Consider the following 21,315-nt stretch of genomic DNA (forward strand, 5'->3'; position numbering starts at 1 on the left):
CTCTGCCCCTTGTGAGCTGAGAGGCTTTAGGGCACAGCAGGCAACCCCTTATAACCTCTGTTTCCTTTTTTGCAGAATGGTGACAACAGTGGCTCTCACAGGGCTGGCATGTGTGAACATCAAGGAACCAGAAATAAGCCGCACAAAGCACAGAGGCCCACTGGCATCGTCAGGGATGTGATGCCACCAGCATAGTGAGGCATGTGATGCCACTGGTGTGGTCAGGGATATGATGCCAGCAGAAGTGGAACCCATCCTCTGCCTCCTGCCCACAAGGCTTCTTAGGAGCTGCGCCAGAGCTCCATGCATGGTCTTGCTCTCACCACTTCCATCTCCCCATGCCCTTCAGCCATCAAGTATTTTCCACTCACAAGCAAAGTGACCAACTTACAACTCACAAAGCAACCACTGTCCGCCACACGGAGGGGAGGAATCGTGCTTCCAACCACACAGGCGTGAGAGTCCCATGGCAAGATGTGAGCCAGGAGGGGAACAGGAGACGTACATTTTGCCGGCACACCCCTCCTGGGCCAGCCAAGGAGGGAGCCAGGCTGTGGGTACAGAACTGTGGGAAGCAGAATCACTGAAAAGAAGCTGCGTGCATCACCAAGTCCCAGTCCCAAGCCACCTTCCGCAGTGCCCAGAACTGGCAGCTACCCCAGTTCATGAATGGGCAGACTTCAGAGCAGCCAGTGTCAGGCTTCCGCCATGGGCCTTCCTGGCGCCTATATCTGAATCCAATTGAGTAGAAGGACCAAAGACCACCACCCGCTATGGGAAAGCAGCTCCCTGCCAACACCCCACCACAAGGAACAATGCCAACGGCCACCACAAGAAATGACGATAGTCCAACAAGCAGCAGGGCTTCCTTCCCAACCTCCTCCCCTCCCCAGTGGGGGCAAAGTCCTCCAATGCATTGAGACAATGTCCTCCTCAACCCACATGCCCTAGACTTATCCTAGGAGGGACTTCGGCGGGTGGGGGGGGGCACCAAATCAGTCACACACACACACATAGGCTCCCTACTGCAATTCCAAACTAAGGGGTGTTTGCTGATCACTGAGATGATCATGGTTCTGCAACAGGGTGACCCTTAAGTAACCCTTACTTCCCATCCCCTCCAACACCGGACCATGGCCTTCCTTCTGTACTGGGGTGGTCAGTGTTGCAGACCGCCCTGAGTCCACTAGAAGCTGACTAAGGCCAGGATCACAGGCAATGCGCACTCTGCACACCACATCTGTGCCCCACACATACACGTGGAAACCCATTGGTTATCCCGGGGGCAGGAGAAGAGAGGAGTCACTGGGACATTCAGTGGGGGCATCTGCGAGCCTCTTGGCATCTGGAAGTGCCCAGGGCCTCTGCCTTCCTCCACGTGTCTCTCCTATACGGCAGACCATGTGAACTGCTGCCAGAATCCTGCCATATTACTCATCTCTGTGCCTCACCCAACAGGCCAAACCCACTTAGCAAAGCCTCCAATGACACTCAGCAAATGGAAAACACTGAATTAGCACCATCTAAGCACCAAGATAAAGAAACCATCAACCTAGAATCCTGAACTCACAAAAGCATCTTTTAAGAACCATGATGAAATGAAGACATTATTAGATAAACAAAAACTGTCACACAGACCCCACTAAAGGCACAGCAGGGAAGATGGAAAATGATCCCAAAAAGGAAGCCCGGAGTATGAGGAGTGAAGAGATTTGAGGCTGTGATAGGAAAGAAGCTCGGCAGTGAGAAACAGTTGGGTCTCTTCTTATACTAAATAAGGATGAGAAAAATAAACTGCTTCTTTTTTTTGAGACAGAATCTGGCTCTGGTTGCCAGGCTGGGGTGTAGTGGCGCAATCTTGGCTCTTTGCCATCTCCGCCTCTGGGGTTCAAGCAATTATCCAGCCTCAGCCTCCCAAGTAGCTGGGATTACAGGCATGCGCCATCATGCCTGGCTAATTTTTGTATTTTTAGTAGAGTTGGGGTTTCATCACGTTGGCCAGGCTGGTCTCGAACTCCTGGCCTCAAGTGATCCACCTGCCTCAGCCTCCCAAATTGCTGGGATTACAGGAGTGAGCTGCCGTACCCAGCCTATCTTATTCCCTTTCTCTCCCACTAAAACAAGGTGGGGTTAGGACTTCCATTCCAAGTCCCCTGTTCCAATTCTCTGGAGCCCTGGTACACTCATCTCCATGCACTCCTGCCATCCCTAGCCCTTGAGTAGTGACCTCAGTGTCTTGATTTGGCTCAAGCTGCCTGAGGCTTTGCACAGGCCAAGGAGGTGGCTGGACAGGGCTGCCATGTCTGGTGCAACTACAGAGGCTGCGTGACACGTGGCACCACGGCCAGGACCCCAGCCTCTCTGGAACACACACAGGCGGCTTGCTGACTGGCTCCAGCCTGGCTGTGTACCCGCGGCCTGGCTCTGCCTGCCTTGGCCCTCCATGGCTGCCTCCCAAATGCCAGAGGTGAGGCCAGGGAGCCAGCTCAGCGGAGCTCACAGATCACTTCCCGTGGTTGTCCACAAGGCAGGATGGCTGCGAGGCACACCCTCACAGAGCAGAACAGAGCAGTGTGCCCAGCTTCCCTGCTTCTCACCTTTGAGCCAAGTTCAAAGTCACCTCTGCCAGGACCCCTACAGTAGAGTACAGCATCACATATTGACCTGAGATAACCACTGGATGTGTGCCAGAAAAACAAGCAAAGGTCAGGACTCTGTCTGGCCAAGGGGAGAAAGAGCAGCACAAGGGAGAGGATGGTAGTGGGTACTGGGATTGGAGGGAGGCACTGCTACTCCCCAAGCACCTACTGTGTGCCATGCACTGTGCCGAGGGCTTGGCATACAGCCTCACAACCACCTTATCGGGAGTAGAATGATTCCCGTCTCATAGGCAAGACATCCAAGGTTCAGAAATGGTAAGTAACTTGCCCAAGGCCACCCAGTTCAGAAGCTGAACTCAGATCTCTATGACTCTCAGGCCCCACTCCTTAGCCACTACACTCAGCTGCTGTCCAGAACCCGTTTCTGTGGCAGGGTGGCTGGGGTGGGCTTTCTCTGGTCCAGGAGAGAGGACAAAGAGAGGTTACAACTCAAGGTGGTTGTAAAAGGTCCACCCACTGTTTGGCAGCCAGATTCGGGCAGGTCTTAAACAGGGAGCGGTGGAGGCCAGTGCTGCAAAAGCAAGACCTTGGGGGCATTGAGCCCACCCATGCGCAAACAGAGGTGGAACACTCATCGCCAGTAATGGCTGGCACGGCCCACAAGTGCCTCCCGCATCACTACACTAAATCCTCAAGGTAAATGGCCTGGAATTCCTATTATTCTAAAAATAAACTTTATTTTAAAATAACTTTAGTTCAGCTAAAAGTTGCAAGAGAGTAGAGAAACTCCCCATGCCCAGTTTATTCCAAACACCTTCCATTTCTATGGCACGTGTGTCATAGTTAATGAACCAATATTGACATACTGTTATTAACTGAAGCCCACATTTTATTCAGATTTCTCTAGTTTTCCCCAAATGTCCTAGTCCCATGCAGGGTGCCACATTCCATTTCATCTTCCCGTCTCCTTAGCCCCTCTGCTCTGTTTCTTCTCTGTGACAGGTTCTCCTGCCTTCTGGGTTTTGATGACCCTAAGTCTTGGGAAGCACTGAGCAGCTATTTTGTGTCCTTCAGTTAGGTTGGGGGAGGAAGCCCACAAGGGTAAGGTGCATCCTCATATGCCATGTCGAGGGTGCATGATGTCAGCATGACTCATCACTGTTGCTGTTGGCCTTTATCACCTGGCTGAGGGAATGCTTGTCAGGTTTCTTCATTGACAGTTATCCTGTTTCCTGATTTCCATACTGAACTCACCAGAAGAAAGTCACTATGTGCAACCCACATCTAAGGAGCGGGGAGTTCAAATCCACCTCCTTGAAGATGGAGTCTCTACATGAAGAAACTGGAATTACTCTGCATAGGAGATTTGTCCCTTCTCCATTTATTTATTCTATCGTTTATGTTATCGGTATGGACTTGTATCTGTTTTACATCTTGGGCTATAATTCTCTGTGATTTGTTTTGTTGCTCAAATTGTCCCAGCTTTGGCTGTTGAGAGCTCTGAGTTGGCTCCTGTGTCCTGTAAACATACCCCCATGGTTTGGGGATTTGGGGTTTGTTTTTAGCACTTCGTTACTTTCTGGCTCTAGGAGATGCTCCAGGATCATCTTGCATATTCCCTGCCCTACTTCCAGAGTCAGCCATTTCTCCAAGGACCTCCAAGGAGGATGGTATGCTATCCCAGTTTTCAGTGATACAGGCAGGCCCAAAGGTATAGAGAAGCTTGCCTGAGGACACCAATCACTGCCAGAGGACGAGCCCAGGCCTCGGAAAACCTGACCTGCTCATGCGCCTTCCCTCGTCACTAACTGCCTCTGAACCTGGACAGATGTGGGCAGCATTGCTTGAAGACAGAGGTGTAGCCACAATGACCCCTCCTGTCCTTCCTCAGTCCTGGGGAGACAACAGCAACCTGGAGTCTCAGGCTCTGGACCAGCCCCTTGGTCCACAACCCTGGCCCTTCTAACAAGGCATAAAGTGACTCTGCAGACCACGTGCTCCAACCCCCAGCATCTCAGAGACACATGCAGCATCCTATTGAGTCCAACAGGCTCCTCTTTTTCATATCTGCAATCACTGTTGGCCAGGAGGCAGCCCAGGTGTGACTGTCACTGCCAGTGCAAGCAACAGCCTCTGTTACTCCTGGTGGCTGCACAACCACAGCCCTCGTCATTTCAGATAACAAATGATCAGAGGCAGGAATGTGAATCCTGGGCGTTGTCTGAAAACTTCCCATCAACACCTTCCAGTAAAATCAATACGTCTCCAGCATCAAATCCACAGGATGCCGCCCGTGGCTTGTATGAAAGTCCAGGGATGCCACTGGAGCCCTCAGGTGGCACCACCACTGCCCTCGATGGCAGGCAGGACAACGCTGCGTGGAAACGTCTCACACTGAGGACGATGCCGAAACGTGAGCTGCAAGGGCGCTGCTCTGAATGCAAAGTCAGGGGAACTCCTCACCTGCTCATTGCCTTATCTGCGTGTGTCTAAGAGTCACATGATGAAGACCTACATCTGACTGAGTTATTAAAAGCTCTCTTCTAATAAGCCTACAGCAAAAATGCTAAGTGATGAACACAGTTTCATTGATACACTTTTGTTCTCAAGGACATAAAATAATGGGGCATCTGCCCATCAATGGGGTCTTAGATTGGATGGAATATGGTACACATGTGAACTTGTCTGTGTGCACACACCTAATTTGGTATGGTACGCACGGGTGCATGTATCTACACAAACACATCTGTGTGACACATGTGGGAGATTAAGCATGGCATATGTATATGCAGGTGTGTGTGGACCCATATTATATGTGTACACATGTGTGGTACCTGTGTTGTATGTGCATTCACACGTACATATATGTGGATGTTTAACAGCAATATACTACTACCTGTGGCCTGAGCTCTCTGCCTTCCCCACCCCCTGGGGCTGACCCACATAGTAGCCAGGGCTGGGTCTGGTTTACGCTGGGTTGGGACACTAAGACCTCACCAAGATGCGATGCTCAGGTATGCACACATGGACAAGTTCACATGTGTACCATATTTCATCAAATCCATTGAGAGTCAGATACCCCATTACTTTATGTCATGTGCCACACTGGTAGGCCCTGCCTCCGAGGTCATTAGTGAAGTCTTTCATGAGGTCTTGGAGGATGAAATTGCTCTGAGGGCAGTGGAAGGAGAGTGCTGAGTTTTCTTTCTCAGTTGCTGCAGGCTCAGCTGCTCCATCCCCTTTCTACCAAGTTCATGATCATGCCCTATATTCCAAAGGGCTGATGTGGGTTCCAAATGAGCACTTTCAGCTGCCTTTTAACCAGCACACCTTTTAAAGGGGTGACTGCCTCTGGGGTTCCCTGGAACGTGCAGGCTGGTCTGGGTGGTGCTCTGGGGATCTGGCTGCTCAGCCCACCTCATGGCCAGGCTGCTTGTGCAGGGTGGCTCCAGAGTGAACACGGACAGACCCACCCAGCCCAACAGAGTCCCTTCCACAAGCCCACAATGCTCAGCATTTATCCCCCACCACCTGTTTGTGAAACACAGCAGCCTTGATGTCCCAGGCTGGCAGCCTGTGTGTAAACAGAGGCAGTATGGAGGCCTGGGAAGGTCGAGCTTGTTGCTTCCCTCCACTACATGGCCTTATCTCTTGGAACTCGACTCTGCTCGTCTGTGGGTGTGGAAGAAACGTAGCTTGCAGAGACCAAAGGGTGGAGGGGAAAAGAAAATGTCAGGGCTTTGAAACCAGGCCTGGCCCCTAACATGTGCTCCATCAATGGCATCTATTAGTTTCAAACTTATCTCAGCCAGGCACAGTGGCTCATGACAATAATACCAGCACTTTGGGAGGCTGAGGCAGGAGGACAGCTTGAGCTCAGGAATTCAAGACCAGCCTCAGCAATGTAGTGAGACCCCATCTATTTTTTTTTAAATAATAAATTAGCTGGACATAACCATGCCCATAGTCCCAGCTACTTGGGAGGCTGAGGCAGGCGGATCACTTAAGCCCAGGAGGTCGAGGCTACAGTGAGCCATGATCGTACCACTGCACTCCAGACTCAGTGACAAAGCAAGACCCTGCCTCTAAAAAGTGTGTATATATTTGTGGAGTGAGATGCTGTTCATGAAAGCAAAAGTGTTTTGTGAACCGTAAAACTCTCTTCGCAGGAGGGGTGCTCAGTATTACATATCTCTCGCATCAAGATTCCCAGCACCTCTCCTTCTGTGATGCATATCATTCTCGGCCCGGTGGGTTTGCTTTGAAATTTTAAACTCCTGTGTGTGGCAATTAGAATTAACACCATAGGTCAGGGTGTCTCAATCTGGCTGCTATGGATGATTTGCTGTGGAGATCTTGGTTGGGGGAGCTATTCTGTGCATTTTAAGATGTTTAGCAGAATCCCTGGCCTCTACCAACTACATGCCAGTAGGCTCTCACTCCCTCTAGCTGTGATAACCAAAAAATATCCCCAGACATCACCAAATGTCCCTGGTTAAGAACTACTGCTTGGGTAGGCACCACGGCTCACACCTGTAATCCCAGCACTCTGGGAGGCCAAGGCAGGAGGATTACTTGAGGTCAAGAGTTCAAGACCAGCCTGGGTAATAAAGTAAGACCCTGTCTTTACTAAAAATTCAAAAAAAAAAAAACGAAAATTAGCTAAGCATGGTGGCACACACCTGTGGTGCTCAGGAGGCTGAGTCAGGAGAATCCCTTGAACCCAGGAGGTTGAGGCTGCAGTGAGCCATGATTGTACCACTGCACTCCAGCCTGGGTGACAGATCAAGAACCTGTTTTTTTAAAAAAAAAAAGCCTGAGCAGGTTGGCTCACACCTGTAATCCCAGCACTTTGGGAGGCCTAGGTGGGCAGATCGCTTGAGGTCAGGTGTTCAAGACCAGCCTGGCCAACATAGCGAATCTTCGTCTCTACTAAAAATACACAAATTAGCTGAGTGTGTGGCATGCCTATAATCCCAGCTACTCGGGAGGCTGAGGCAGGAGAATAGCTTGAGCCTGGGAGGTGGAGGTTGCAATGAGCCGAGATTGCACCACTGCCTTCCAGCCTGGGCAACAGAATGAAACTGTCTCAAAAAAATAAAATAAACTTTTTAAAGGAACTACTGCATTACAGTGAATGAGGTTTTTTTTTTTTTTTTTACTCAGCAAAAGCAGTTTTTGAGAAGAGACATAAAAGAAGAGAAAAAGACAAAAAAGAGAGGGAAGAAGAGGACTGTCTGCTTCCAGTGTCAAGAAGAATGAGCTGCTTAGAGGTTCATCTACCCCAAAAGGAGAATGTCTGTCCAAAGCCACACTGTCCGTCAGCAGGAAAGCAGTTTTCGTGGTGCTCCAGACCAGACTTTATGATGAATGTGTAATGCATGTCAAGGGCAAACAAGATGCCACCCCTCCAGGCTGAGGCCGCCAAGGCTCTGGTCTGACAACCATCTGCGTCAAAACCTCCCAGGTCTAAAGGTCACCAAGCTCTTCCACGCAGGCCATCTGAGCAGGTCCCAGGCTCAGAAAGGGGCTCTGAGGCAGGTCAGAGCTGGTAGGACCCTATCATTGGCAGAGGTGCTAGCCAGTGTTTTCCCGGCAACCACCCCAGCATCTATCTATTGTCAACCAGGTGGGGCAGGGTGGGGAGTGGAGGTGGGCCAGCGGCCTATCACCCAGACAGCTGGCTGCCAAGAGGGTTCCCGAAGGAAACAGAGACAGGAAGCTTCTGGCTGCAACCTGGCTGGGAGGAAATGATCAAAGGGCCTTTCTGTCTCTCTTCTCACCCTCCCTCTACTCCAGCTCCAGGCCCTAGGAGGTTCCCCCATCTCCCCATGTCCAAACGAGTCCTCACCCCAGAGAACTGGTCCATCACTCCCGGGCCAGGAGAGGGCCCTGGGAACCCGTGGATCCACCTTGAATGCCACCATGGGGAGCTGTTCTCATGCCTCTTCTTTACACCACCATCCATGCTATACCTCATCAGCTATCCCGCCACACCTAGATGCCAGGGAGGTCTCTGCAGACTTCTGTTACCTGTCACAACACACCTGAGTCTCCTTCCTCAACCCTGCCCCCACAACCCTGCTGTGGTGTCTGCCACCATGGCCTGCGTGCCTTCCCCTCATCAAATCACCCTCTCCCAGAATGCAAGCTCAGCAATGAACCCCTGTAGACAGCCCTCCTCTCTCCCAAACCCCACAGAGGCAGCCACCTGCTCTCAGCTCCTTGGCACTGGTACCATTCTCAGCGGTTCCCTGATTATTCCACAGGACTAAGGCTTGTTTTTGCAGCCAGACCAAAACTTCTAGGACGGGAGTCTGTGATACAAGGCACGCAAAAAGCGCTCACTAAATGCTGAAAACAACTACCCCTTTATGCCTCAAAGTGCTCAAGTGGTTCTCCAGTTCTGAGATGTGAGGAAGACTTAAGGAAGGTGACCCAGTGTGAATGGGCAAACAGGCACAGAGAAAGGCAGCACCCAGCAGCGTATAAGGAAGTGCTGAGGATGGAGCCCAGTGGCATCACCTGCAGCTGCAGGAATATCCATAGCACCTCCCAGGTCGATGCAAAAGACACATGGGAGGCAGGGCCACCCTGACTGTCCCGACCGCAGCCCCTGAACGCAGTGCCCAGGACCTCATCAGATAACTTTGGGTGCTTCACTAATGCCTTCTGCACCCTCCTCCCTGGGTTGAGAGCACAATAGGGCCATCCATCCCAGCAACCAGATCTCCTCTCTCTGGTCCTGCCAGCTCGGCCCTGGCCCCGGAAATCAGGATCAGAAATGGTCACAGCAGACAGGTGCTCCAAGGGGAGAGCAAAAGCAAGCTGTTATTACTGGCCCCATGGAAATCCCCTAGGGGAACCTGAGCATCAAGCATCCCAGCCGAATGAAAGCTCCCACACAATGGACAGGATAAGCTACTGGTCCCCAGGGAGGCAGAGACTGTCGGTCCCCATCTGCTTACCTCCCTTGGTAGGAAGTTTGGCTGCTGTCCTCTGCACCAGGGGAAGCCTGAACCCCATACCACCCACATACCCACAATGGCAGCAGCAGGTTTGCAAGGCCACGGCTCCTTTAAGCCACAGCCCATCTCAGTGCTGTGGGCCTCTCCCCCCAAGAGGAAGCTCTGCCTCAACTGTGTCCTCACCCATACCAGACCCTTGCTGTTCCCACATTCACAGGGCAAGCCAGCAGTGACCAGAAGACCCAGCCTCTAACGGCCTTCCAGAACCTCTGAGAAGATCATCACCCTCTGCACTCACTTTCTAACAGGTAGTGGGGAGAAGGAAGGTAGAGCCAAGACTATCCAGACAGCAGCCACCAAGCCAGGCCCCTGTGGCATGGTCTTCAGTGGAAGCTGACAATGTTCCCCGGCCATGGCTTTGAGTCATGTATGAGTCAGAGATCAAAGGTCAACCATCAGAATGTGTTAATTTGGCCAAGAAAGTTAAAATGGGTCACTGAGCCCCTCTTCCTCCAATGGTAAAGTCCTAGGGATGTCAGGGGAACACCAGGGAAGGAGGACATGGGGACAGCTGGCTTCCACATCACAACACATAGGAGAGAACTTCCCACCCACTCCTGCCACCATCACGTGGTGTCTTGCAGCTACAGATAGGAGGGCTTCCCAGCCTCTTTGGAATGCATCACGTTTCAGACTAGGCCAGCCCTGGAATGCCAAGTTTCAAAAGTAAACTTAGCCTGATGGAAAGAAATGTCTCATCTTTTAACTCATCAAAAGACCTCTTCTGGTTTCCAAGGGAAGCTCCCAAATTCTGTTGGGGAACAAGGTCCCGTCCACTCTCCCCATCACCTTCCAAACTTCGCTGCCTTCAACTCTCCACCTCAGAGCTAGGTTTCATTGCTTTTGCCATGGCCCCAAAGAGCATCCCCTCCACCCCCACCCCGTCATTTGAGCTGACCCTCTTAGAACCCTTAACAGGGGCTCAGACCAGGCCACCCAATGGGCCTTGGAGGGGCCTTGCCAAGAGCACACTGTGCCCAGAAGCCACACATGTGGAGCCCCTCCTCAAGCAGAGACCGTAGGAGCTGGCACAGGTCATGGCCCCTCCAGGACATACATGCATGCAAGCGGTCCCTCTCCCGGGGTCCTGTGCCTAGCCTGTGTGGGGACCCATTTGGAACCCCAGCATTAGTATACAGATCAGTGTAAGCTGAAAACATCTGAAAGCCAACAGATGCAGAAAGAGGCCTTCTCAGCTTCCCTTATCTGACTAAAAGCAGCAGCAGCTGGGAAAAGAGGCTGTCAGAAATCCCCTGAAGGGAAGTTCATGCTCATAATGATAGCCATACCACTTGACCCTGCTTAAGTAAACATTATCACAAACTTTATCTCCCGTTTTCTCCTGAAAACCCATTTGCCCTTCCTAAAGAAGCATTTCTCCCTTCTCCCTTTCTCTCCCTATTGTGCTAAGAATATAAGCCTCCAGTTTTTTATGGGGAAGGGAGAAAACTCCCCCCCAAAAAAACCAACGTGGTTTTTAATTTTTTTGTTTATTTGTTTGTTTTGAGAGGCAGTCTCACTCTGTGGCCCAGACTGGAGTACAATGGCACGATCTCAGCTCACTGCAACCTCCGCTTCCCAGGTTCAAGCAATTCTCCTGTCTCAGCCTCCTGAGTAGCTAGAACTACAGGTGCATGCCACCATGCCTGGCTAATTTTTGTATTTTTAGTAGAGATGGGGTTTCACCATATTGATCAGGCTAGTCTCAAACTCCCGACCTTAGGTGATCCACCCGCCTCAGCCTCCCAAAGTGTGGGGATTACAGGTTTGAGCCACTGCTATACACAAGGAACCAGCAAATCAACTCTTTTCTCCTGCCAGTCTGTCTTTTTCAGTTTAATTCACAAGCCCTCCAGTACTGAACACAAGAGCATAGAGAAAAGTTTTTCTGCCATAACAGCTGGGTCACCAGCCATGGACAGCACCAGCTGGCACAAGGCCTGGGGAAGAGGGTGAGCTCTGGAGTGGAAACAGTAGTGCTCAGATCCCAGCCCCAAGGCCCACAACATGGGAGACTAGCAAGTTAGAGCCCGTCTCTGCAACCCAGTTTCTACGTAAGGACATTGAGGCTACTCAGACCTCTCGGAGGGTTATGGGGAGACTGAAGTAAATGAGGTTGAGTCTACAAAGACTCTGGCTCCTAGTGTTTGCTCAAAAACATTACTAATACTTTCTACAATGATATTCTTTTTTTGTTTTAATTCTAGAGACAGGGTCTTACTCTGTTGCCCAGGGTGGAGTGCAGTGACACAATCATAGCTCACTGAAGCCTTGAACTCCTGGGCTCCACTGTTCCTCCCACCTCAACCTCCTGAGTAGCTGGGACCACAGGTGTGCACCACCTTGCCTGGCTAATTTTTTAAATATTTTTCAGAACTGGGGACTTGCTATGCCCAGACTGGTCTTGAATTTCTGACCTCAAACAATCCACCTGTCTCAGATTCCCAAAGTGCTAGGATTACAAGTGTGAGCCACGGCACCCAGCTTGCAATGATACCTTTTGCAGGGGTCTGCAGACACATAGCAGTGTAAGCTCTGAGGGCAGGGACTGAGTGTTCTTCTCCTTTTGTGTCCCCCACTGTGGAAGTCATTCTTCCTGTCTGCATGCTTTGCTGCTTGATTCCTGGGCACAGATCCTGCTCCACCTCACCCCCATAAACAGTGGCAAGCTGTGGCCCAGCAGACCCAAGCCAACCTTCTAGACATAGCAATTAGTCCAGGGATAGCCACATGTTCCACCCTAGCCAGTTTTCCCTAGGAGGGTAAGAAAGAGTCCTTTGGCATTTGGGTCCTAAATGTGAGCATCTGGGTTGTTCCTATTTCCCATCATGGGGAGAAAGCCCATCTGCTGCTGGGTTCCACTGACAAGCATGGGCCAGCAGAGTAGGAGACAGTGTCCTAATGGGCTTGAAGCCCTTGTCCTGTGGTCCCTGGGGCTTCTGCCCCACTGACTCTGTGGGCACGTCAGCAGCTCCCTGCCAATAGACCCCTCTTTGACTTCAGCTAGCGTGAGCTGGGTCTGTCACTTGCAACCACAAGAACCCTGCCTCCCACCCCGCCCCATCCAAAACCTAGCTCCATGGAGTGCCCACAGAGGTAGCACAGCACTCAGCTCTGAACAAATGAATATATGTCAGCCAAGGCTGGCAGTGAAGCCAGCTAGGGAGCAGGGCTCCAGCAAGCCTGATCCACCCTCCAGAACCTGCCAACAGCTCAGTCTAGCCAAGAGTCATATAAGAAGCCAAGTAACAGAGTTCGTGGAGGTCCCTCAGGGTACCTCTGAAAGAGTTTCTCTGAAAGATGAGAGAAAAAATGGAGCGGATGGCCCAAGACAGCTCTGTGGTCCCCCTCAAACAACTCAGCCCTGCCACTGCCCCAGGCGCTCTCTCTCTCAACCCCAGCCAGAGTCTAGGAGCAGAGCAGACCCAGGGAAGAGGCAGAATCCCCTCACACAGCTGTTTAGGGCTGTCACCCAGTCCAATCCAGGGCTGTGGCTTGGGAGATGCTACCGCCCCACTAGTTCCAGGAATGGAGGCACACCCTTTAAGAGAAGTCATCAGACTCCTCACACCTGATAGAGCCTCAAACCAGAAAATAAAAACTTGCACTTCAATGGAAAGCAGGCACTGCCCACAGGAGGCCTTTTCCCCTTATCAGAATCAGATGCGGAGCAAGCGCCTTTACGGCAGAGAGCACCATGGGTCACAATGCAAAATTCCTGCCTGCATGCATGTTCCATATTCTCTGGTAGAGGCTAAACAGCCTTCCCTCTCACCCTATACGACACCAATTGTGTCTCCTTTTGCACATTCATGGTAAAATTCCTGATCTAAAATATTTCTGTCCTTGGGTTCTTTTCTGAACCAGTTATAACATCTGCCTGGTTCCCTCATTAGTAAGTAGAGTCAAATCTTTAACACATGTTCATTTTTATTTCTCTATGAGAGTCATGAGTTTGCCTCTTCCTGAAAATTATCTTTTAACAAATTGAAGGATTCTGGGGCTGCAACACGGCCTGGCTTACAGTCCTGTGGTCTTCAGCCCCAGCTTTGTGCCATGGGACCCAGGCTCCCACCACTCTTGAGCATCCTGGGGTCTCTCCTGCCCCTTTCCCCTTTCTGGCCCTTCCTCTTGTCCTCCACCTGCTGACTCCAGGGGCCCAATCTGGCTCTCAGCATGGCCTCCCCCTACTGGGATCAGTCCCCAGCTATGGCCTCTAGGATGGGCCTGTGATTTGTGGAGTCTGGGTGGGTGGTCAAGTGTTCCAGGATGTTGGGTGTATTCAGATTCACAGGCATCCTCTCCCACCCCTCCCTCTCTCTTTCTCAAACAACTCCATGTGGTAGCCTTTGCTCTCTGTGTCTAAAACCACATGCTAAGCTCATGGGATGGAAGAAGTATCCACACACAGAGGCAGCCAGGAACAGACTTTCTGTCCCCCATCCCGCTCCCTGGGCTCCTGTAATTGGAGCTGGTCTCTGCTCCTGCTCTTTCACTGGTGTTGGCATTGCAGACAGAACTCTGCTGCCATCTCAACGGATGCCAGCCACCCTCTTCTCTCATAGATGCCATTCACCTCCGCATTTACAAATCACCTCTCAGGTCTCAGACCCTGTGCTATGTGTGCTGTTGGGGTCCCTGATTTTCCTTACCTGTCTGTGCACACCCAAGGCTCACGTCAGGGTCTCAGGACCCTCTTCACAGATTGACAGCTTCTTGGCCAGTCTCCCCAGCCTGGGGTTGGGTATTTTTTCCAGATGATGAGTCCCAGGGGAGTCTCTTCAACTCCAACACAAGCGAGGCTCCAGGCCACGCCTGACCTAGACTCTGAATATGTCCATGCCCAGAACCCATTGTCCACAGGCTCCAGCATGGGAGGCCCATGGGTCACCTCAGCCCAGTATGTAAGGCTGGGATCAGGCCACAGTCTGAGATGCAAGTCAGGCCAATTCAGGCTCATTACACATTGAACCTGGCTGCCAAGGGTGTGCCTGCTTGGCTAAGGAGCAAGTGATGACTCCCCCAAGTCCACCTGAAAAATACCAGGCTCCAGAAACTTCCATTTGGATCAGCACTAGGGCCCACCCTACCCCACTCCCCCCAAGTCCCAGGATACATGGACACTCACGATATTCATGAGGGTGAGGACATAGTTCTGCACATGCTCCCTGCCATGGAAACGAACCACCGAGTCGTCCACCACCAGCAGGACCTCGATGCTATAGCTGCCCGGCTTGGCATGCCGCCGCTTCCGCTCTGTGTCGCCCAGCTGGTCCCCCACCAGGCCCAGCAGGTTAGGCAGGTCTCCCAGGCCAAAGGCTGGAACCAAGACAGGCAGAGAGTGAGGTCAGACCCACAGGAGGGGCTGTCCCTGTGACTTCGCCCACCACCCTGCTCTGGCCCCAGCATGGGCTCCCCTTTCCCTGCCTCTTAAGTAAAGTAGTATGAGGGGGTGATTCATACCAAGTCAATTCATGGACAAGAGCCATTTTCCTGCCACGAGGGCCTGGCTAAGTCTTTGAAGCAATGAGTAGCAGAGGGGTAAGAACTGGCCCAGAGCGGGATGCCTGGGTTCCAGGCATCCTATCTCTCTGGCCATCCCAGGCCCAATCTCTCGCTGCTCTGGTCTCTATTGCCTCTCCTATAACATGAGGATGAATCACCCTTTATCTCTAACCCACAAGGTTGCTGTAAAAATCAAAGGTGGCAGTGGGTGGAGATAGCTCCACAAAGGGAAAAAGTCACGGGGCTACTGTGGCCTCCACTAGGCATCTGAGGAACCCCGGGATACTCCTGTGAGCTCTCAGCCTCTCAGATCCCTCCTACGAACTGCCAGTGACCCCAAATTTCACCATCGCTGCTTTGCTCTTTTGGCTAAAAGCAAAACAGCGTTTATTAACTTGTATCACATAATCCAAGAGTTACTAAACTTTTTCTGTAAAGGACCAGATAAATATTTTAGGCTCTGTGGGTCATTCAGTCTCTGTCACAACTATTTGATTCTGCTACTGAAGCACAAAATCAGCCACAGATGACACCATGAGTGAGCGCCCACGCTTGACCCCTCAGAGCCCTCCCTGCCGGGTCTGTCACAGGAAGGCTGGAGAGGTTACCTCACTCACCCTAGGTCACACAGCAGCTTCATGACAACAGCCCAGAATATAAACTCAGGCTTTTCTTAGCTACGAGCTCACTATATCAGGCACAGCATAATTCTCTCTCTGCGACTTTCTGGGGAATTGGGGAGGACCAGCCGGCATTAGCCTTGGATGCTGAGAGGGGCTTCAGCCATACCCACTTCTATGGGTCCCTCATCCTTCAGGATGACAGGAGCAGACAACCCTCAGGGCATAGCAGGGCCTGCCAGACACTGGGAGGCTGCCTTGAGCCACCCAAGAAGCCCCAAGCCAATGTAAAATGGTACAGCTTCTTTGAAAAAACAGTTGAAAGTTAAACCTAGAGGTGCCATTGACCCATGCATTCCACTGCTGAGTATGTACTTAAGAGAATTGAAAATGTATGTTCCCATAGAAACTTGCACACGAATGTTCACAGCAGCATTTCATAGTAGCCAAAAGATAGAAACAACTCCAGTGTCCACCAGGTGAATGGATAAATAAATGTGGCATGTCCATACACTGGAACAGTGTTCTGTCATAAGGAAGAGTGAAGCCAGGCACAGAAGGCCGCATACTGTACGATTTCATTCTATGACATGTTCTGAATAGGCAAATCCTATTTAGAAGGATAGAAAGGAGATTAGTGGTTGCCCGGGGGCGCTGGACAGTGGGGAAACAGGAGTGACTACAACTAACAGATGGAAATGTTTTGGAATTAGATGAAGGTGATGGTTGCACAGTATTGTCAATATAGTTTTAAAAACCCAGCAGGGTGTGGTGGCTCACGCCTGTAATTCCAGCACTTTGGGAGGCCAAAGCGGGCAGATCACCTGAGGTCAGGAGTTCAAGACCAGCCTGGCCATCGTGGTGAAACCCCATCTCTACTTTAAAAATTGCAAAAATTAGCTGGGCAAGGTGGCACACACCTGTAGTTCCAGCTACTTGGGAGGCTGAGGTAGGAGAACTGCTTGAACCCAGGAGACAGAGGTTACAATGAGCTGAGATGGCACCGCTGCACTCCAGCCTAGGCAACAGAGTGAGACTTCCTCTAAAAAAAAAAAAACCCACCAAATTGTATGCCTCAAATGGTTAAAATGGTGAATTTTATCTCAATTGTTGGTAAAGCAGCAGCAGCTCTGAGCCCCAGCCTGGCTGGCAGCCCTGGCATGGGCAGCCCCACGGAGAGCCAGAGCTCCGGCTGCAGGAGCACATCCCCATTCATGTCCTCAGGAGGGAACCGGGTGTGGGAAAGAGGTTCCAGAGAATAGGACCATGGGTTGAATAGGAGAGGGAAGCATTAGGAGCAGGAGAGCATCCAGGGCACAGCCTCAGGGGCCAAGGCAGGGCCGAGGGGTGAGGTGGCCCAGCACCTGGAACTGCTGCCCCTGGACTCTGAAGGGTTCAATTTCTCACCAGACCCTTGGGAAAGAATCACCTAACTCTTCTTTGGGGTTCATCCCGAATGTGTGTGTGACAGTGTGTGTATGTGAGTGTGTTTGAGTGTGTGTGTATGTGGGGTGTGTGCGAGCATGGGTGGATGTGGGATTGTGAAAGTATATGTGTGTAGAGGGGTCAGTATGTGTGTATGCAGGTGTGTGAATGTGGGTGGGTATGTGTCAGTGTTTGTGAGTGTATGGGTGTGTTTGTGAGTGTGTGTGCATCAGTGTGTGAGCATGAGTGTATGGGGTCTGTCGATGTCTGAGTGTGGGTGCATGGCTTTGTGCAGTAAGGGTGAACCTGGGTACATGGGTGTGTGTTTGTGGGCGTGGCTGTCAGTGTGTGTGTGTGAGTGCATGGGTAGGTGTGAGTGTGTGAGCCCACACGTACCCTTTTCAGGAAACAGCAGCTGAGTTCTTACTGAGTGCCAAGAGGAATCATCCCCTCCAACCCAGGTTCATGGCGCAGCTGAGACTCCTTACAGTGGAGCAGGAGGCTGGAATCCCCTCCACAGCCTCATCCCAGTGAGCCAACCCATGTAGTGGAGTCTCTGATGCCTCCCCGCCCTCCTTCCTGCAAGGAGAGGCCTGCTGCTATGAGTGACACAGAGACGGAGACTTGACCTCTGTCCGTCAGGACCTCCAGCCTGGGTGGGAGAAGGGAACAGACCCAGGACACTCCCAGGTCTGAGGAACCAAGGGCAGGAACACCTGTGCAGGATGGGGACAGTTGGAGATGCAGAGGTCCCCAGCCTGAGAGAGTTTCCCCAAAAGTCTTTAGCCAGCTGCCCCGCAGGCTCTGAGCACCTGGTCAGGCCTCCGAGGCACCTCTCTGTGTGCCAAAAACTAGATACAAAGAGCGAAGCTGAAGCCTCTGGCTTTAATCAAGCCTGTGACATGGAGACAGGCACACCTAGAAATGCTTCTCCCCACACTGAGCTCAGACCCATGACTGGTCTTCAAATAAAAGTACAAGTCACAGGTTTCCAAGAAAATCTCCTCCTGCCTCTGGTCTTTCTAAGGAAGGCCCATAGATGGACCAGGGCCTGGCCCCACTGAAATTCCAGCCCAGGATCCTGGTGTCGGGGAGAGTCACAGCCATGTTTCTTTGGGTCTGAACTCCAGCTCCATGTGCTCAGTGTCTCAGCTTCCCACCTGCCCACCACAGTGGCTGGTGATGCGCTGGTTCCAGGCTCACAGCTCTACAGCTGGACTTCCCAGCATCTCTTTCTAAAAGTGGGGGCCTAATGGTCTTTGGATTCAGAATTGGCCTAAAGAAACGGAGCCCAAGGGAGACTCATCCCTCTTCCCAGCCCTGGTAGAGGGAAGGGTACCCTGAAATCCACACCAGTGCTCAGAGGTTCCGCCAGCCCTGCGCTCCCCACCTTAGGCTTGCAGAATCCTCTGGCTCTGGTCCACGGCTTCTCTTATGAGTGACACCTGGAGAGCTACTGGAGCTTCAAAGGATGCACTGTCTGTGGGGACAACTGGTTTCCAGGCATTTCTCATGCCAGGCCAGTCCCACAGAGAGCTGGCACAAGGATATGGCCCAGTCATAACCAGATTTCACCCACAGTGAAAATCTGGATGAAGCCAGATTTCATCCAATACCAAGCGCTGTTATTTCAGGTTGAAAGTATGTGAGCTTCCTCATCGCCTCTTAGCCAAAGGAGCTTTGTGACACTGGGAAGTTGACAAGGGGCCCAGGTCCAGCACCTGTCACATCCACAGTTCAATTCGCTGAACCATAAGTCTTGAGTGCTCCTTTTGTGTAGGCTCCTGTGCTGGTTACCTGGGTGCAGGGATTCCCCTTCCCTCAGGGGGCTCCCACCCTAACATGTCAGCAGTTACCCTTAATAATCCTGTAAGGAGAGCTGCTATTTATCCAGCCCCTACTACGTGCCAAGCCCCATACTGGGATTTTCATAGACAGCATCACCATTATATATAACCTTTACGGGTAGACATTGATCATCTCTGCTTTACTGATGAGGAACAGGAGGGCTCAGAGATCTTTGGTACCTTGCCTAGGGTCACACAGTAGACACAGGACGCACAGCTGATCATGATGCCCTGACACCAGGTAGCCTCCCTGCAGTGCCCTAATAACTTCCTGTGGCTCCCACAGGGTTGAGTTGATTTTGCAAGGGAAGAACTCGCTGCAGGCATTCTACTTTCTGTCTTGGCTCAGAAATAGCCATGAGAAGCAATAGTGAGCTCCTCAGAGACCTCTGGAGTTCCAGGGACCACAGTTCAAGACACAAGTGGCTCCTCTGGCCCCTAGCTCCAGCTAATTACACAGTCCTAGAATGTAATGGGGTTTCTCTGCCAGCACAGCAGGTCTGTGTAGTCCAGTCCCATTTTACGGATGAGAAGACTGAGGCCAGGAATGGACAGCTTAAGGACAGAAGTTACCGGAAAACACTCCAGAGATAGGGAGAGAAGCAGCGCACAGGCCCCTGCCCAGAGCCTACCTTCATTGTGCAGGTCTCCATGAGGCTCTGCCCACTCCTGCTGGATGGCCTCCCGGCGGTACACCACATGTGTCCTCCCGCTGGCCTCCTTCTCCTGCTGGCCCCACTCCAGAGGCTCAATGAAGAAGTCAGTGCTGTCTGTGCGGATGAGGCCCGCCTGAACCAGGGGCAGCAAGCAGGGGTAAAGAGAGAGAGAAGAAGCATGAACACACAGTACACGCAGACAGGCGAGCATCTGTGAATGCACACGTGTGACCCTGCATGCGTGCAGGCTCTTCCTCCAGGGACTTGAGGAGCCCTGGGATTCCCAGATGTTCTAGGCGGCCCTGGCAGGGGAGTGGGAGGAGGTGGTAGGAAAGCTGAGCAAAGGGCCCCACCCTCCTTTTCAGCAAAGTAGATCCACTTTTACTTTGCTGTCTATCCATGGGGCTCTACATAAAATTTCCTTGCACCAAAGCCTCCATTACTTACAAAAAAACAGAGGCACAAAAGCCACTCCCACAAGGCCCTTGCACACACACCAAGGCACTGCACTCCAGCCCAAAGTACGTCACAGGCATTTGGCTTTACCTAGAGGCAGACAGGAAAATCCTAGGGGCAAAGGCTTATCATCCCTAAGGTGGGTGCTGTTCCCCCAATCCAGTACAAAGCGCTGTTATTTCAGGTTGAAAGCCCATAGGCATGCACATGGCAGGGTAGGGGTAGGGGCGGGGAGGAGGGCAGCTAATGCTCATTCACGATAAATGAGCCAGGAGTGCGTGTTTTTAATCTAATGTTTCCCTACATCAAATATTCCCTTAAAATAAAATCAGGTGCTGGCCTTGGAAATACAATTTTTTTAAAAAGATGTTGGCAAAGCCCAGCAAATGTGTTATTAGTCCCCAGTGAAGGCAGTCATCACAGGGGCCAATGAAATATACAACTAGATGTGGCCAGTGTATGTGTGTCTGCATATGCACACATGCACACACACACGCACGCACACCACGTCACCCTACAAAGTAGTAAGAGCAGCCCACCTACCACAGTGGATGGAAAACAGTAGGCATTTTATAGCAAATAAATATTTGTTGAATTCTTTCACTTGTTCAACAAATATCTATTGAGTGCCTACTACATACCAAGGCCTGGGAATGCAGCTGTGAACACAAGGCAGTGGAGGAAGGAAGCGTTTTTATAAACTCACTGGGCCTTCTCCATCTGAATTGGAACTCCAGTGACAGCACAACTCAATTGCACCCATTCTCCCACCTCCTCCCGTTCTGAGGCTGCATCTTAGGAGCCCCCTCCAAGTCCAGCTGAACACCCACCACTAATCCCCCAGTGGCAGTCAACCTTCTCTGTGCCCCTTCTAGCTGTTTCTGCGGATCAAACAGAAAACATCATTTTGGAGTCAAACCAAGACAGTTGCCTTCTGTGCTTCATAAACAGGCCCAATCAGGAGGCCAAGAAATGTTCCCGGGAAAAACGGCATTATTGGAACAAATTCAAGGCTTCCCTGTAGCCATTTTATCAGGTAACACTCAATTGTCTGCAAGAGTTCTGGTGTGCTTGTTAAAATGTCAGCATCAAACTTATACTGAGCACACATTCATTCACGACGAGCACTCTGACTCTGCACCTGCTGTGTGCCTGCTATGGGCAGGGAGAGACGAAAA

The 21,315-nt window shown here is 51.5% G+C and overlaps 1 protein-coding gene across 8 annotated transcripts in view; it reads right to left on the reverse strand.

The window, feature by feature from the left end:
* The window catches only part of ADAMTS14 (ADAM metallopeptidase with thrombospondin type 1 motif 14), an 83,760-nt gene that overhangs the window by 34,845 nt on the left and 27,600 nt on the right, over positions 1-21,315 (reverse strand). For all 8 annotated transcript variants that reach the window (XM_035268085.3, XM_078345644.1, XM_035268084.3 and 5 more), the window contains 2 exons: positions 19,658-19,814; positions 14,757-14,947 (listed from right to left, as the gene is read on the reverse strand). In XM_035268085.3, the coding sequence (XP_035123976.2) occupies positions 14,757-14,947; positions 19,658-19,814 (348 nt within the window). The remainder of the gene's footprint in view (positions 1-14,756; positions 14,948-19,657; positions 19,815-21,315) is intronic.

This window comes from Callithrix jacchus, chromosome 12 (genome assembly GCF_049354715.1).
Source record: "Callithrix jacchus isolate 240 chromosome 12, calJac240_pri, whole genome shotgun sequence".
NCBI lineage: Eukaryota > Metazoa > Chordata > Mammalia > Primates > Cebidae > Callithrix > Callithrix jacchus.